Source organism: Nanorana parkeri, unplaced genomic scaffold (assembly GCF_000935625.1).
Source record: "Nanorana parkeri isolate BGI_ZX_2015 unplaced genomic scaffold, ASM93562v1 scaffold23, whole genome shotgun sequence".
Classification (NCBI taxonomy): Eukaryota; Metazoa; Chordata; class Amphibia; order Anura; family Dicroglossidae; genus Nanorana; species Nanorana parkeri.
The window spans coordinates 1,962,448-1,982,061 of NW_017306291.1; the positions used below are offsets into that span (position 1 = coordinate 1,962,448).

General features: G+C 39.7%; 1 protein-coding gene across 1 annotated transcript in view; it reads right to left on the bottom strand.

Moving 5' to 3' along the window:
* The window catches only part of MALRD1 (MAM and LDL receptor class A domain containing 1), a 153,086-nt gene that overhangs the window by 37,202 nt on the left and 96,270 nt on the right, over positions 1–19,614 (bottom strand). The window contains exon 19 of the mRNA XM_018563970.1: positions 13,235–13,415. Coding sequence (XP_018419472.1) covers positions 13,235–13,415 — 181 coding nt within the window. The remainder of the gene's footprint in view (positions 1–13,234; positions 13,416–19,614) is intronic.

Sequence of the window (19,614 nt, forward strand, 5' to 3'; positions counted from 1 at the left end):
CAAAGCATAAACACACAAAAAAGTGGGATTCCCCCTTCACATCTGAGTCCCCTTATCATCATAGCTCCCCCTTCACATAAGAAGCCCCCCACACCACACCCTGGCTGCTCTAAAGCATTGAAAATTAAAGTACAAGATATTTACATGTTGTCACTTCCAAGATAAACCAAATATGTGAAGAGTAGGGATAAGAAGTAGGGAATCCTCAGGATTCGCAAAGTTTACCAATTGCAAACTTTTAGCAACAACTTTGCAGGTTCACCATCACAAATAGGGACCGACCTATATAGTGCATAGGTTTTGCCTCAATCAGCTGAGTCACAAGAGACAATAATTTAAAGTAATGGATCGCTTAGTCCCCTTCTATAAAAGGGTGGGCTTATAACAGTCATATTGTCAGTCAGAGAGCGTGAGATACTGTTTTTTTTTCTTAATCATGATTCATTTATATAATGTTGGCATTGATACATGTCGCCGATTGCAGTGCTCAGCTTTCCATGCCTTTTGTTTGACGATAGCTTGCTTATTACCACTACAAATAGTCAGAACTGAATAACAAGATTTGCCCCTCCCCCATATACTTCAAAGGGGTCCACTGCAAAATTCCCAAACTTCAAACAAGATTTGCAAAACTGTTTGCAAACTGAAATCAGGCAGATTCACTAATTCCGAGTGAAAAGCTTATCCTTTAATAAAGTATAGTGGATAAAGCCATGTAGATCTCTACATTGTTAAGTGTAGCAGAACAGCAGAACAAACCAGGAACTATGATATGGAGTTTTCAATCACTGGGGTCAGCCAATAAATGACTCTTTAACTGATAACCTGCACCAATGATACAATCAGATTAGTGACCCTTCCTCATAAGGTATTCTGCCATTTGCATTTCCAACTTCAAGGGGTCTATTCACAAAGCTGCCGAAGGATCCAGCCGTAGCTTCGGGTGATCCTTCGGCTAGCTTCAGTTGCTGGAGCCCTTCGGTTCAGTCGAACCGAAGGGCTGCTGTACGGACTATTCACTATAGCCTGTACAGTACCCAAAGGCATTTGCTTTGGCTCGACTGAGTCGAAGTGTCAGCCGAAGCGGGGTGAACGGCCTGCCAAAGGCGGGCCTTTCGCCCCGCAAATGACAGCTGGGCTGCCGTACAGCCATGAGCCGTAATGAATAGCGAACATTGTTCGGCTCACTTCACTACAGCTTGGTTCATCACTCGGCTGCCTTTGGCAGCTTTGTGAATAGCCCTACGATTGTACATATCATGTCAGTGTACTGACTTTTTGTAATGGCAGCACTGTTTCCCTTAAATAGCTGCTTTTATATTAAAAAGTAAAATAGCAAAACTCTCTCTGTAACATTTTGCCTCGTTCAGTTGCACATTCTGTACACAGGAAGTGTAAGTTTCTGTGGTGTTCACTTAGAATACAAGGTCAGGCAGATGTCAGGCAATGATTAAGACACTGGATGTGAGAAGGTATCTTCTCTCTGTTCATCAGATAGAGAGCAAGTCAAGTCAGATTCAACTATTTAGACGTAATTCAACAACCTGAAGGTGAAATGAAATGAACAACGGCGAGGTGGCTGCACCAATAATAAGCCCATTACTTGGGCGACCTTTGTGGTGACTGTGAAAGTCAGCCATATCCGTTTGCTGAGTTTAAAGAAAAGCTACAGACAAAACATAAAAGTCAGTAATAAAACTCCCCTTACAAATTGCAGCATTGCTGCGTCTGCATTTGTGTTTTTGGATGCAATGTTTGGGAGACAGCCAATCACCCACATCAAATCTCAGGCTTTTATAACCACAATCCGGGACATTAAGGATTGTTTATGACAAACCTTGCCATTGTAGGCAGCATGATCCCAGCCAAACTGGGATTCTAAATTTTTACTAGGAGTTTTGAAATTCAATAAAGAGACTTGATGTTCTTCCATGCAGGGAAAAGCAACAGGTCCATTGTAATGTTACATCCACCTGCTGCATATGCTCAGCCCCTTTCCCATTACTTCACTTGGCTTCAAACATAAGCATAATGAGCAATGCCTTGAGGTACTAGAGCACTTTAACGGGAAGCTTTTTCCAATGTATCACAGGTGTCAAGCACTGGTGATATGTCTGTGAAGGTTCTCATTTATCAAGTTCATGGTATAGCTAGTAGTAGAGTGTGACAGTCAACAGAACTGTGATGTTGGACATGTCCTATCTTATCCAAGCCACTTTTTCTGCTCTAATGAGTGCTACCCTGTTTCCCCGAAAATAAGACCTACCCCGAATATAAGACCTAGTACTATTTTTGGGAATTGCTAAAATATAAGACCTACCCCGAAAATAAGACCTAGTTGTGACCATTCCCAGGGCCGATGGTGGCATAAGGGGGAACTTGAAGAGCCGCGGGAGAGAATCAGGGGTGCCAACGAAGCCAGCGCTAGAGGAAGCGAGGCGGCACCGGAGGGACCTGAGCCGCATAACCCGATGCCTCCTCTATAGCGCCGCCTCCTGTCACAGGCTGAGTGTTACCAAATTCATTCCGCCTGTGAGGAATCTATAGTGAAAGCGCGCTTTGCTCATTTTGGCCAGCGATTGGTTACCAAATTGCTCTTGGAAAGGTACGACACCCCTGATTACCATATTTTTGTACATGAATAAGTGTGGATTGTTGTACATTTAAAAAAAAAAAATAAGACCTACCCTGAAAATAAGACCTAGTGTGTTTTTTTGAGCCCCCAAAAATATAAGACAGTGTCTTATTTTCGGGGAAACACGGTAGTAACATACCCCGGCATTTCCAATCACCATGGAATGTGTCAAGGCAAATGTTGATAGTCCAAAAACAGGATGGAAAGTTGTGTTCGTATCACTCTTTAGAACTGGATAAGCTACACAAACTCTTCAACATTACAAGATAAGTCTAGTTAAATAGGACTAACTACAAATAGTCAGCCACTAGTGAGCCGGAAGAATATGGGCTCAAATGTGGGAAGCTCTATAAAGTAAAACATTAACCTTTGAAAAATGTTGGTTCTTATATATATGATCCCATTAAACATTTTCCCTCTCCACCAGAGATCCAAATTAGCTTCTCCAAGAACACTGTGTAGGTCAACAGTTTAGATGTTTGCATTGCTACTGTAACAATTTAAATGGCAATATAACTTACACTGACCAAAGTCCCCCCTTGATTCGTTATTTACATGCATACGATACATACTTAATATACAAACAGTATAAAGATATTCAGAGTCCTCCCGCGCAGCATCATTTTCATTTTTCAGTGAACATTTTTCTTTGTTGTGCTTGTACACTGATGAATCGTTATCTGTTTCCTCTCTGCTCTATGCTTCCTCTGCTCCCCGGAGCTACTATTGACAGACGGTTCCTAATGGCTGCTTCCCCCCAGCATGCTCCTCTCTCTGCCTCTTATTAGATCAGTGCCCCCAAAGATTTCATTACTATTAGTCTTGTTCTTCTACACTTCTGTGGATTAATGACCCAAGGGAGAATAGATGGTGGTCTGGTTCAGTAACGTACATGGTAAAACACCTTTGCTGAATAAAACTTCAGAAGACGAACAAGAAGAATATTAAGAAGAATATTTTTTGTAGGACATTTTTACTTAGTCTTCACACGTACAGGATATTCTGGCTTCATGAGGCATACGTTAAAGCTCTGACATTATAATAAGGGAAAGGTATAACATATTGTCAGTGCGTACATGGTTTGCGTTACTTGGAGAAATTCTTCATGTGATTTTCACAGTTTTACTGGCATGATGTTATACATTTTCATGAGGGCTTTTTCCTCTAGTGGTTGACTGTATATTAGGCAAGCTTCATGCTGAGATAAAACTGAATACAGGAAAGGCCAACTAGAGACTATGGGCTGTCTCTAGGGTGTTCACTTTGCAAAGGAATTTGCACTTTGTAATGGAATGGTCCCTTAGTTTGGTGAATGAGGTAAAGCCCTGCTGCCTTCCATTATTTAATCATGTGCAAGCAAAAATAAATGAATTTTCACCACATTCAGTTTTATAGGCATGTCCCTGCCTAAGAATTTGCACTTTGACCAAATTACCAAACATTAGTCCTTTCCGTGGGCACTGTATTTGTTTTCAAATTTTGCTGTGTTCCCCGATGACTGCACTCCAGCAGATGCATTGCTCATTCCATGATCTGTTCCCACTGCTCTCCATCAAGTCGTCCCTCCCCACTGGCAGCTTTCTCCTCAACTCTATTTTACAGCTGTGTCCCTATACTTCCTCATTCAGTTGCAGGACTCTGCTACACAGCTCAGTGTCCCTTGACACACTTCCTGCCTAAAAAGCCAATATATTACTCTGCTACAGCTCTCTTTCCCAGACAAGATACTGCTCCCATGCATTGCTCTGCATATATCTTACTTTCAACAGCCTACAATCTACTTTTCTCCTATGATCCATCTCTCAACTGCACGCTTAGCCTTCCCCTAATTGCAAACTGCTCCCAGACATCGTTCCTTGGCATCCATCTCTTAGATCCCATCAGTTTACAAATCAAATTTATCATACTCTCCATTTTACAAAGACTTCTCCATACTCTGCTCACTGCACTTTATCTCTGCTAATATCTCTATCAACTCCATCCCTTAACATGTGATCCCCATTCCATTTCCACCTATTCTCTCCCTGCTCACTGTTCCATCCTCTCTTCATCTTATTTTAATTTCCCTCTTCATCTCCAAAATGTATCTCTTGTATACTCAGTGCCCTTAATCTCACATAAATGCCTCCAGCATTCTCTCCTCAACCCCTTCCTCCAACTTTAACGCATGCCTCAACCTTCCACAAACCCCTTCACCTTCAGAAGATTTTCTGCTGTCCCTTGTCCTCTTCATCTCCACTACGTGTGTTCAGAGTGCTCCAGTCTCTGTAGCTCTCATTCTTCAACATTGCACCCACTCCCAAAATCACCTTGTTCATGAACAGGCACACATTTGCTAGTTCATAGTTATATTAAAGGAGCAACCTAGAAAGCGAGAGTAAGAGGCAACCCCAACCACAACCTTTCACTTGACAGAGTTAAGTGTTCACAGGGTCATCATAGGGTGAGGAAGTGAGCTGGTTTCTTTAGCTTCCCAGCCAAGATTACCCTCACTCCCCATCCTGAAGCTGAACTGTATTATCTCTCATTTTGAAGAGGCACTGTCGCTTTGGATGGGCAAAGTGACAATGTCTTTTAAATAGAGATAGCAGATATAGAGATAGAGTTAATGCATAATACAGCCTTTCTGACGTATTGAAGGTGCACTGCAAGACAAAACAAAGTATGAAAATATTAAAATGTTTTCATTAAATAATTCTTAATGCAGAAAAAAAAACATGCATTTGCCTATTCATGGCAAAGGGACAGTGTCTGCTAAAACCCCACCCATCCAGGAGGCTATACTCACCAGTTAGCTCTCATTCTCCCTTCCCCTTGCATGAGTCCACCTTGGGTAAGAACTGATATCATAGCTTACAGGGTGGATGATGTCCCCCTACACTCCCTACACTTTGTTCTGTGCTGCAGCACATCTATAATACATCAGAAGCACGGCCAGTGCAGTAACTACCTGGCTTTACCTGCTTGTGGTAGTTGAAAAGTTAAAGCCATCCTTATGCCTGAATTTAAAATTTTGTCCTTGAGAAAACTGCAAGGAAAAAAATGTCTTTCCTTCATAATGCATAATTTTTTTTCCTGTTTGATAAATGAAGCAATATAATAAGTGATAATAACACTCAATTTGCCACTTTGCATATGCAGAATCACAAATCACAGTTTGATGAATTAGTCCCATATCAGAAAAAGTGGAATGAAAATGACAATAATCTTACAGTAAAATGATTTTGGAAAGGTGAAACAGGAATTAACTATAGGAGGTAGGCCAGAAATCAGAACTGTACTTTAAAGGGCAACAAGCAAAATTGGCCAGTATGAAGAACCTTTGGGGTATATTTCAAAATCACCAAATTAGAATGCATAATAAAAAGTGACATAAAACTCAGTAGTTAAATCTTAAAAATACATTCAAGCACCCTAATACCCTAAGCTAAATGTATACTTTTTGTGCATCACTTAGCTGTAGAACCCCCATTCATCTCTGAATTGGTGCTGACACTGTCCTTCCTTCTGGAGGGTGGTTACTTTTGTTCTCCGTGGTCCCTTTGTGTGTTTTAAGGTAGCCAACACTCCAAGCTCACTCCCGTGATGAACTACAATCTCAATACAAAATAATAAACGAAACATGAGATTGTAGTCTATCACGGAAGCGAGCTTGGAGTGGTGACTACTTTACAACACACACAGGGACCATTGAGAACAAAATTATCCACCCTCCAGTAGGAAGGACAGTGTCACCATGAATTCAGAGATGATTTGAGGATCTACAGCCAAGTGATGCACAAATAGGCTCCATTTTTGGTACTAGTTAAGGTACTTGAATACGTATTTAAGCTTTAAATCCTGGGTTTAGGGTCACTTTAACTAATGTTAACTGTATACTTTCTATGTTTTGTAACTTCTTCTTTATGCAATATAAAGCTAGTGATTGTGTCAGTGATAAAGACTTCCTCTGACAGGGTGACAATGCTAAATGCCCTGCAGTAAATAAAATGGGGTGTTGTCACCCTGTGCAGCCACTGTAGCCATAAGCGCTACTGGGTTGTGTGATTAGGTACATTTAGGGAAAGGGTTATTGGCACTATCACCACTGATAAACCTCCTTCTCAATACTAATCATTGCAGGACATGTCCAGCTCCTTTCCCAGCCTCATCCCTAGGCATTGTGATTAACAGCTCATCACCTGGGGAAAAAAGTAAGTGTGCCCCTGTAATGTCTGGAGGAAGGGACACCTGAATCCGTCCTATATGGGAGGTGAGAGAAAACTGGTAGGAAAAAAAACAGCCCATAGATCGAAGATAAAAATGATCTACTATTTTAAGAACGCCTAAACTAAACTAAACTAAGGCCAGGGAGTGCACTCAGTGTACCAGTAATCTGAATTCTGCAGCAAATTATTCGGTTCTTGGTGAGACTACATCCTTTCTCACACGAGCTTGTGCTGTCCAAATTTCTTTTCTCAGTCCCAGAGAAACTATAGTGGATCAAGTTAGGAGTATCTAACCTTCACTTTTGCAGGCTCGGGAACTGGAGTTCCCGGGAACACGAGATTAGGCACAATAGGTAGAAGCATGACCTGACACACAACAACCATGCCTCAACAGAGGTCAGCCAAACAAAAAGCAAATTACAGAAGTCCAGAACACACCCCTAAATGTAAATAAAGGCCTAATGGGTCCAGCCAAAAGTAATATTTCTGTTTTTAATAGATAATAAAGAGTTAAATGACCCAAGGGTTTCCTGTGACTCTTATGACAGCTGGTGAATTGTGAGTGTCTGTGTCATTGAGCTGCTTTAGGGAAACGTCACTTAAAAAACCTATTGACTATTTTTTGTTTATAAGGTGTGCTTTATGTTTGTGTGTGTTTGGGGGAAGTTTATTTATATTTCATCCAATTTTCGGGAATTAAATCAATATTTGAGCACTGTTGCATTCATTTTTTTATCCACTGCCTGTTTATTGTGGAAATAAAGGAAAACCATATGTCTAATGAAGAGCCATTTTGTGGCTCAAAAACATAGCCAGGATCACCTCACAATTTTGCTTATCCCTAATGGGGAGATCCATGCACATCTCTCACGGCAGATTTAACTCTTCTTTCCTAGTTAGATATTTAATTTATTTTATGCTATAGATAATGCAAGAGGTGGAACAGAAACACACACGAACATGCTTGTTGTACATGATTGTTGTAGAAGGGACTATCAAGTGAGCAGAAGCACAATAAATGGCTTGAGGCCCAACTGAGATAGAAAAAGTGAAACTGAAACTCAGATTCAAACATAATTGAAACATCATTTTTGATTGACTGACCCTTTTATCCCACAGTTAGACTGGAATGTACCTTCAAACATTTATTCTGACATCACTGAAGCAGAGGACAAGGGATGGTTATCAGCATGGAGTAATAGATACATCTCAGCCTAGAAGAAAGTTGAGTTCTGTTTGCCAGTCTGGAGATGCTGCTTCCTTGTCAAGACAAGGTCACATCAATGCAAGTTCAGAGGAAGATGATGGATGGCGGCAGATACCAGACAACAGGGTGTATGTGCCATGTCAAGCTATACGCCTTACCGCCTTACAGACACAAATACAAACATGCCGAGTGGCCTAACTAATCAATTTAGAGCGCTTTTGCATTCTGGGCTTCATGTCTTCTGTCACATAACCGCTCTGAACATCATCGGTTGACGTGTTGCCCGCAGAATAACCAAGCACTAGGAAATCTGAACCTTGTACTTTCCAGATCTGGTCAGCAGTAAATCAAGTGTGCAGAATATTAAACATCAACATCTAATATCCCTCCAAGCGGCAATCAATGCTGACACAAATAGGATCATTTAATTTACTGAAGGAGGTGCTACATTTTGTCAATGAGTGACTTGCCTGCACAAGTGGCATCTAGAAGGCAGCAGCCATTTTTAAAATCAGGCTTTCTCAGTGAACAATCACAGAAGAATGAGGCCAGGTTTATATGGAAGCTGGATAAGAAAAACAAGTGCTGATACTTTTCTAGCTCCAAGAATAGACTAGAGAAAAACTAAAAAATCAGGAAGCAACTGTCATTTTTAAGGAGCAGATGGAGCTCCTGGGATTTGTGCATCCCTGTTTTAATGTATGATTTGTTTTATATAAATACAGTATATATTAGGGATGCGCCAATACCATGTTTTCCAGACCAAGTCCAAGTACTGACAGATACCAATTAGTAATACTACTAATTACTACTAATTAGCGACAGTTTTTTTTAAAAACACTACAGATTAAAGATTTCAGGACAGTGGGGGGCCACCAGAGCCCAGTCGCAGTTGAAACCCTGATAAATCTCGCAAAAATGCCAAGTATCGGCCCTGGTAACTGGACTGGTATTTGTGCTTCCTTAGTTTTTACCTCCCTTTTTTCACACCCACCTCTAATCTATCCAGACAGGCGCTTTTTTCCCCTTTGCCTTGTGAGATCAGATATACTTATCTAAGTCCTTGATGGCGTCTGAGATTGTTGGTCCCCTTCATTCCCCTTCACTGATGTCAGTACTGTTCTGGATCCTGAGTGGACTCTGGCCGATGAACATAAAATAGGAAGTGTACACCTCAAGCAGGAGCTGACGTGGACATTCAAAGATGGACCCGTGGAGGAAGTAAACAGAAGAGAACAAGACTAGGGGCTACAGTGTCATATGACTGTGGTTTAAGGTAAGTAAAAATGGGCTTTTGGATTGGATTTTTAGACAGCAATCGAAGAGAGGGGGTTCGGGGGTAAGGATGATCGGTGAACTGTAACCTGGAGTGAGGCTTTCAAACTTGGTGTGCTTTGTGTGTTTCCTTCAGATCTGTTCAGTAATCCAGTTTGAAACTCTGCCTCAGGAACTTCTTGTAATAAAGGCCGGTCACTGCTGCAGCAGGTTTTTATTTGAGTTTGTAATTCTATTGAGGATATTTTCCCTCACTTCCTTTCCCTATGACACCTGTACAAGAAATGGGTGGTGCTGTTATAATTAGAACAGAAAGCAATAAAAACCCTTTGTTAGTAGTGTGGACTCTATCCCACTTTAGCAAATACTTGTTTTTGGTGTTGTCTGTGTTACTGTGGTAGAAAGATCTCAACAATTTCTGTCCTGATGGGAATTAAGGGGGGATCTTCCGAATAGGGACACAGCTGGCAATAAAAAGCTGAAAAAAATGCTAAATCCCTTCCCAAGAGTATCCAAAGCAAAATAAAATATTTAGCTGGTGTTGGAATTGAAAGTACCACTGAATGAGCAATTCCATGGCTGAAGCTATGCTGCCTGGTCTTTGAGCCAAGCATATCTGTCCTTTAGTTTTTGATGGTGTCCATCCATAAGAGCAGTGGTACTCAACTTCTGTAATCTCAGGACCCACATTTGCCCTTGATCATTAAGTTGCGACCCAAGTGTGGGTGGGAGGTGTGTTTGGGGTGCCATTTACATGAATGGAAATGCAACGAACCGACCGCACCAGAACGAACAGTAGGTGCGATTGTGCGGTATTTTGGGATTAAAACACTGACAGACACACACAATCACAGCCATATTTTTTATATCTGCTCGGCACGAGAACTGACAGTGCTACGATATGGGGAAGGCTGAGGAGCCTCTCACCTAGTGCAGTGGAAGGCATGCAGCAACCCACTGAACATGGGGTCGTGACCCACCTTTAGGTCACGACCCACCAGTTGAGAACCACGGCATTAGAGTCTGCATCCACTACTGTATGCCATTCCTGCAATTTCATACTGTTTATGGTCCTAGGACTCCTTTCTAATATCTCATAAATAAACAGGTTTAACAGATACATTATCTTCCATATAGCTTAAATACACAGGTCTTTTCTTTTTTATTGGCACTTACTTCTGAATTCATTTTCACAGAAGCTCAAGCCCTTTTCAACCTCATTCCTCATCTTATAATAATGAATATTGTGAAATATTTCTATTCAAGCCTTTGTATTATTTGGATCTATACATTTTTGAGGGGAAAATATTTTATCCACAGAGCGGGAATTTACCAGCAGAGCCAAGCTAGTAAAGCCAATTGATAGGCTTTCAGGAGAAGTGTACTGCACATTTTTTTCTTTGCAGTATTTTTGTTAATAAATGTCAGAAGATAAAATGTCTGAACAATACACTTACTATGTGGAAATGTGCATGGCGCACTACTTACATAAGGTTTAAAGCTGAAGTTCAGTCTGCTTATATTTTGCCTTCCCTGGTTCCCCATATCCCTTCTTATCAACATGCTAATGAATGCCTTAAATGAAGCTACTAGATTGTAAGCTCTCACGAGCAGGGCCCTCCCAACCCTATTGTTCTGAAACTGTATTGTACTGTAAATTGTATTGTAACTATACTGTCTCCACTATTTTGTAAAGCGCTGAGCAAATTGTTGGCGCTATATAAATCCTGTATAATAATAATAATAATGAAGCCTTTCTGATTTCATTAAATACCCTTTTTTAGACCCAGGGACATCATCACTGGGTCTTTTTTTCTCTATGCAATGCAGGCAGTTCATGGCTGGTGGGGTTGACCAGCAGGATGTTGTACATGCTTTACAGGAAGCTGTGATAATGCTTATTTTTTTCAGCCTTTATGAAAAAAATAAAATCAAATGAATGTAAGTAGTAGGCCAGAGAGTTCAGCTTTAATATGCATCAAATGCACAGTAACAGCTCTGTAGTTAAAGATGAACTCTGGGAAAACCTACTCCCGCAGTGGGGCTTCCCTGGCATTGCAAAGGGTTAAATGCTTGTTTAGGTCAAGGGTACCTGGAAAAAGGACTTTTACTTACCTGATCCCCACTCACAAAGGCTCCCTTCAGGCTACAAAGCTGGCACCTGCAGCCTCTTCCTCCCAAGCCCCGGTGGCTGACATGATTGAGTACAATGCAGGGCCCGTTGCCCTGCATTATATACTGTATGAGCAAATCGAGGGACAGTCCACAAGCCCTGAAATTGGGGGAGATGTGGTGAGCACCAATTGCCGGGGAAGAGATCAGATAAATAAAACTGCTTTAACCAGTACATTAGACCTAAATGTGTATTGCTTAAATGTGTATATAAAGGCACCTTTTTCTTTTTTTTTAAATGTTCAAGCAACTTCCATGCTTTTGTATAAATGCCTGCTGGGGAGATTTGTCCTCCTATTTCCCTGGCAACTGGATAAGAAGGTTTTTCCCAAAACTTTGGAAAGATTTCCTCTCACTACCAGGACCAGAAATGAAGAAAAATCCCCCAATGGGATACAAACACTAATTTTGAAAATAAAGTATTGCTTTTAAGATTTGTAGGAAAAAGACACATTATAGAAGATATACATTATGAATAAACATTGAAATAGAAAAAAAATTATTAAAATAGAAAAAAAATTAAATAAAATCGCCTAAAAATTAGTACAGTTTGAGCTTTAGTTTACCTTTCTCCTCCGAGGAAGTGAAACCATAGGAAAAAAACAGCCGTTTTGTTTTACAGAGAAATGAATTAAAGTGGAATTGAAGCCCAATAAAATGGTAGAGATTTTCAGCAGAAGAGACTTTGCGTGGGTTTATTACAAAAAAAACAAAAAACACACCTTTTCACATATATATGCTAAAAAAAAGGACGGTTGTAAGGAATGAATTGTAAACAAGGATATACTTTATGAGCTAAACAAGATGGCTCCTTCTCTGTGAAAAAGATAAAGACTCACCTAAATAAAATACTATATAAAATAGCATCTCATTATCATAATAACGTCTCCATTTTGGTTTCAAGATTGTAAAATAAATAATGAAATGGTGTCAGGCCAGGTTCACACTTGAGTGGTCCATGATCGTGCGGCAATTGTGTATGAAACCACACAGTCACGGAATCGCACACCACCGCTAAACTCGCTGGTGGTGCCATTCTTTTCTAATAACACCTCAGTCGCGCCAGGTAGATCGCGCGGTTTCCAGCTGCGATCCTGCCTGTGTAATTGCACACAATCGCAGCTGAGAAAAACGTGCATCGCAAAAAAAGGTAAATATACCTTTTTTCAGCGATTTCCACACGAATATAATCCCATTGATAATCAATGGGGCCTCGCAGCAAACGATGTGTGCAATCGTGCGGTCGCAAGTGTGGCCTAATATGTCATGTGTTGTCGTTCATCTGAAGTTGTATTTACCTAATTTTATGACCTGCTAAAAACCAGAGGATTTTTAATTGTTCCCCAATACCTAAAACCATAGAATTCAAAGAGGGTGCACTATCTTTTTCACACAACTGTGTAAGCATTAAAGATTTATTGTTTTTCTATATATGCATGCTGTTATAGTGATTTTTTTGGTGGGGTCCGGATGATGTAGATGTCTCTTACATGTGAAGGTCTTTTTTTTCTTTCCCATATTTTTGAGTAGGCTGATGTCACTCATCCGAACCCTAAACTTTTGACACAATTCATAGACATAATTTAGATAATAGACTTAAAAATTAATTTTTACATTTGGTGAGTAAAGTTTATGCTGGATCAAAGCCCATCAAGGAGACATTAAAGCCCCCTCACCATTAGGTGTATATGCACACATTTAAAGTCTACTAGGAGTGCACTCTAAATTGTGTCTTACCCGGTGAACAGTTGGTGAACTCAATGTCATCAATGGCTGCTCCTCCACCGAAATTTCTTGTGCGTACGCCTTCAAAAATAACTTCAAAATGCCTCAGCTTTCCCAGGTGAATCTTCACTTCATTCCACTTGGCGTTTTGATTCTCCGACTGTCCCCATAATCTTTTCAGGCCAGTCTCTGTCTAAATAGAGGCCAAATGGGTGTTACATCACAAGTGTAATTTAGTACGAAGCAAAAAACTGTGAAAAGGGAGGGTAGGAGAGGAATATGCTGTACTTGTGTTTTATTGCGCTTTATTGTGTGGACATTCTCAGATCCTTTAGTAAATCAGCCTCATAGAGTTTTATCAAACTAAATAGCATTCTGTTAGGGTTCACATCTATAGTACTTTAAGGGACACCAAACTCTTCTACAACCTAACTTTCTCACAAAACAAACATATACCCTGCGCCAATATAAAATAAAAACTAAGAGAGCTACAGAGCACTCACAAATACAACTAAATAAGTGATACTCTACATAAAATGCAATTGAACAATGTAGCGCCAAACTACAATCAAAAACTTTCTCACAATGACTACATAGGAAGTGGTCAGAGTTTACTTATATTGCAGATGTTCTTAAAGTGTTTCTAAAGCAAAACTTTTTCAGTTTTAGTAATAGTAGGGAATGTTTAGAAGTAGGGATGTTCAGATACCAGTTGAGATACCAGTGCCGATACTTGACATTTTCATGAGAACTACCAGGGTCAGAGCGGTTGCAGCTGTGACTTGGCTCTGGCGCTCCACCACTGTACTGAAATCATTAGTCTGTATTGTTTTAGAAAAACTGTCACATGACAATAAACAAAAATGTATCAGTACTTGAACTTGCAAAAAATAGTATCGGTGCATCACTTATATATATTTATTTTAAAAAAATCATACATTAAACAGGAATGCACAAATACCCGGAGCTCTGTACGCTTCTTAAAAATGACAGCTGCCTCCTAACTTTTTAATTTTTCTCTAGTCTAGTCTTGAAGCTGGAAAAGTATCTGTACTTGTACATGTACCGAGTGCGGTACTTGGTATTTGAACATCCCTATTTAGAAGACCTGCCATGTTTTCATTACTGTGTGTGCACTACTAGGGAGATTTCCCTTAATTTCCTGTCCTAGAGACAAAGCAGGAAGTAAGAACAACTCTCTCAAAGTGATGGGAAATCCCTTACATGGTTGTCATAGAGACAGGTTAACCCATGTCACCTGTATTTCTTTAAATTTTCTTTCTCAATGCCCACTAGGACAACCAATTGAAACATTTACATACATTTTAACTGATTTGGTTGGTGGGATTGGTATTCAAGGCAGGAAATACCATTTCAAAATATGCTAAAAGCTTTATAAGGAAGAAGAAAGAAGGGCAATGTCCAATCTACCTTCGAATTTACATATCATTGTCTTCTTCAAAGCAGAAGTTCAGGTGCATTTAGGTTTACCTAGTATGTTAAGCATTGAATTATTGAATAATTTTTAATATAATGTACCCTTTGCTAAAACATCTTTCTACCAATCCCAGTGTTGCCAGCTGTCCTCCTGTAATAACCCCATAATAACATAAAATTTGGTGTTTCAGCTGTACAATTTTTCATTTCTTTGTTAATTGGGAAGAAGAATTTTGGATTCTTTTCAAACATGACAAATGTAGCTGCAAGGGGGGAAAAAAAAGCAAAGCTGAAACTTGATTGTCCCCAGAGATGAAATTGCTTATGTTTTTATGACATGTATAATACATTCTGTGTTTAAAGGAGAACTCCAGGCTATAGAACTAAAAAAAACATGCCTGGCCCCAAGTCAATGTAAATGATTAAATGTAGACTTTACATCGCTTGCTATCTGTCTGCTAATAGTGAGGTAGGTAGATACAGTAGGGATGAGCAAAATTGAGGTTTAAAGTACCCAAAATTCCATTGCAAATCTGAATTTTTACATAAAATGTTGCCATTTAAGGTGGGTTTTAGTGGTCTTGTAATAGGCTTTAAATTAATCCTGTGGGTTACTGAGGCTCTTTTTTTTTTTTTACAGAAAGAAAAAAAAAACAGACAGTGAAAAAAGTTAAACATTTTAAAGTGGTAGTATACAAAGAAAAATCAAATAAGCATTAAAAAAAACACAAATACAAAGAACACTACATGAAATAAACTATACCACATGGAATACACCAAAGAAAACAGATTAAGAATTTATGCTCCTTATATCATGTAAGTTGACCACCCCTGTTATTATTACTATTTATTACCGGTGTTCATAGAGCACTGTTAATTTTACGCAGTGTCAAATATTGTACATTTACAGTCATCAGTCTCTGCCCTCAAGGAGCTTACAATCTATGGTCCCCATCTCAAATGCATACATACGCACACTAGTGCCAATTTAGACAGAAGCCAATTAACCTACCAGCATGTCTTTGGAGTGTGGAAGGAAACCCATGGAAGCGCAATGAGCACATGCAAACCCCATGCAGATAGTATCCTCGCCGGGATTCAAAGCGGGGACCCCCGGAGCTGCAGAAATGCTAACCACTAAGCCATTGTGCTCCCCTTTTCTAAGCTGTTTTACTGAGACTGTGTACATACAGAGCACATTATACCTGTGTCCAGAGAATGAGATACAGAGTACACAACCTAGAGCAGAGAGAAACTTCTCACTAGTTCTTGGGAATATATTATCTGTCAGGTCACTCTTAAAAACTGTGTTACCCTGCATCTTACACCCGAGCTGGGCTGTCATTACAGTTAATGGTCATTTAGTAACATGAATTCTAAGCATATATAAAAGAAACAAATGCATGTAGCTCTGTATTAACTAGAAAATAATTAAATACAGTATATAAATTGTAAATGCAACCAGTATACCCAAATTTTACTTAATGTCGGCCTGCCATGTACAGCAGCAGTGATAGGAAAGTCAATCAGCTGTTCTATATGCAGATTTGTTGGCGATAGACATACTGCTAGGAGGAGTGAGTAGGGAAATTACCTAATCAATCTGATGCTGCTATTTTGCTGTTCAGTTAGCAGGTTGGGGATGGGGAGAGTACATCTTTGTAATCCTAAAATGTAAGTGATATCATACACCTGGATGTGCTGTGTGATAGGGATATATAATATAGCCTATTTGCTTTAAAACAACTGTCACAACAAGCAACTATATCTGTGTTATTTCTTAAAGTCAACCAGTGCTTTGCCTATGCATGGCATAGCAACAAGTTCCACATGATACCACTTGCCCCAAGCAGCTCACTTTTCCTTTACTCCATGGATATGAGGGAGAAGGTGACTCACTCCCCTTCCTGTCATGTGAGACCACTGGCAATTGATCCAGGGGTCTGGGAAAAGATCCTTAGTCCTGTGTAAGCTCCAACTAAAGTGACTTAACCCCTTCATGACTGAGCTTGTTTTTAGTTTCTGTTCGTAAATGACTGACACACTTTTGACATTTTTGCTGTGTGATTCTTCCACGTCAGTAATATACTTTCTTACAAAGTGCACCCACACATATTATATATTGTTTTTTAGAGGACAGATAGGGCTACATATTTATATCACATATGTGTGTCTAACGCCTCACTTAGGACAAATAAAATATAAAAAAAGAGAAAAAAACCGTTAAAAAAACACTTTTTTCCCAGTTTTGATTTGTAGTATTTTTTTTACAACACCAGCACAGCTAAAAAAATGCAATAAATACATTCATTTATTTGTCCCCTATTTTATTTTTTTTTTACACATTTTTTTTTTTTACACTTTTCACTTTTTTTTAAACTTAAAAATTGTATTTGATTTATTTAATTATATCAAACAGTCATTGTGAATTAATCTCACTGTTACTGCTTGATAAATTAATACATTTTTGGTTATTATCAGGCTGCTTCAAACTTCTGAACAGCCGATAATAAGTTAGTGACACTGATCCTGCAGCAGTTCAGGATTCAGCTGTCACTATAGGTTTTCTAAATGTTGCAACAACGATCAGCAAACTGAAACATTCTTCTTCCAGGAATAGATACATTATAGGAATAGACACATTATGGGGTCTATTCACAAAGCTGCCGAGGGCAGCCGAGTGAATGACCGATCAGAAGTGAAGTGAGCCGAACACCGTTCGGCTATTCACTTCAGGCTGGTACGGCTGATTTCAGCCGTATATCGGCTGAAATCAGCCGTACATCGGCTTGCTTCGTGTGGCTTCGGATCAGCCGAACATGCTCAGCATGTTCAGCTGACCCGATGACTCTCAGACACCCGATATTAAGGTATCGGGTGTCTGAAAAAGGTTAACCCTTTCATTAATGAATGCCTCTGTAGTAAGGGCATCTATTAATTAATGTTAAAAGCTGATTCTCAGCGTTTAACAGCCCTCTAAAGAAGCAAATAACTCGTCACGTACAGTGTACGTGACAAGTCATTTGGTCCCTTTGTGGCTGGACGTACAGTGTACGTCTCCCGTCACGAAGGGGTTAAAGGTAACAGAAGGCTTGCTTTCCCTGCTTCTGCCAGATACATATAATACACCAAATGTAGTCAACACCGCTGACGCCAGTAGCTGCAAATTCAGCAAAGAAGGACGAAAAAAAATAGAGAAAGCAGCATGAAAAGGAAGAAAGTTGATTAAAGAAGGCACAGCAAGTATAACACAAGCAGAAGATATTAAAAAAAAGGGGAAGAAGGTGAACATGGGATTTCACATGGGATAAAACAACCTTCATTTTTCATGCTATATTTTTGCTAAAAGCTAGCCTCGGCATATAAAAACATAATGTATCACAGAAGCCACAGCTGCTGCATCATTAATCTTTCAACAAGCAGGTTCTGAGTGATGTTAATTAATTTGTCCTTTCATGGTAGGTACAAAAAAGGCTAATACAGTTTCTGCTGGTCAAATTATTATGTGGAAAGGGATCTCAAGGGGTCAAAGGTCATGAAATCCATAGATTAATGTAGGGAAAAGTCAAAATAAGGTATATTGTAAAATGGGGTTATTATTCAAATGCCATCTCATTAAAATTCCCAGTGCAACAAAGAAATGGAAACATCGATACTGTCACATCGGTTAATTTCAAAGTGACTTTGCACTGCGCTGGAGAAAGGGAGATCGTCAAATTAATGATCAAGTGGGCTCTTGTCTCTCTGCTCCTTCTCACATTAATCTTTAATACAGCCAGACCTGCACAAAGCACTTAGGAGCTCAATGGTTAGCGTGTTGCTTCGTAAAGTTGGGGTCCTTGGTTCTGTTGGAGTGGCACGGAGATTAAATAAGTAAGGATTCCCACTCCAGAAAAATTTCGACGTGTTATTCGGCTCTTGTATAAATTGCCCTCAGAGTTGTCTGTCTGATTTTAAGGAACAGAAGGTTAAAACGTGTTCCATGTACTCTTCAACATGTTGTGTTATGTTATAAGTATAAATGTGTTTTAATTCTAAATAGATATAAGTGCTCCATACAACACCAAGGCCGATCAAAAGGCTGTAGGATTAGAGATCAGGGAGACAACAGTCTACATAACACAAATGTTATGTCTCCATTGGCATGCTAATGACACCTGAACCTGTAACTTTCTTTAAATATTTCCCAAATTTGCCCTCCTCATCACTTCAATTTACCTTTGTACATTAAATTAGACTTAACTTAAAAAAGTTTTCTTTAACTCTTGGCGCTAATGGCTGCCAGCTGAACGATCCACTTGCTGTTGCATACTCAAAGTTTTCAACAGTTAATCACAGTTTTTCACACAGACTTGAGGGGCTGCTCATCCAAGGCTCTGGGGCTTCCACCACGAACATAGAAAACAAAAGGGAACAGAGTGCCACCTCCGTGTGTAAAGTAATTTATTAGGATGAATAAAACAAGGGATAAATGTACTCACAAGCAAACATTTTCATCAGAATCATGATTTTGATGAAGGGAGCTTGCCCCTGAAATGCGTCAATCTTGGCGGACTGCTGCCGGTGGACGGTGATGTGACCGGAGGCTACCGTGTTACATAGTCGGGGTGATACCATGTTGGGTTAACAGACAGTGTGGCCTCTTGTTTGTTGCTAAAGCCTGATGAAAACGTTTGCTTGTGAGTACATTTATCCCTTGTTTTATTCATCCTAATAAACTATTTTTACACACGGAGGTGGCGCTCTGTTCCCTTTTGATTAAATTAGACAAGCTTAGTGTTGCTCCAAATTGTCCTTCCTTTCTTCTAACTTCCCAGAAACTTTATATGTTGATTTTTTTTACATTTACTATATCACTTTTATGTTCATCACTTTTAGCCAGTATTTGGACCTCTATACACTCTAAAAAATAGACCCCCCCCCCCCCCCCCCCCTTTATATTAAAAAAAAAAAAA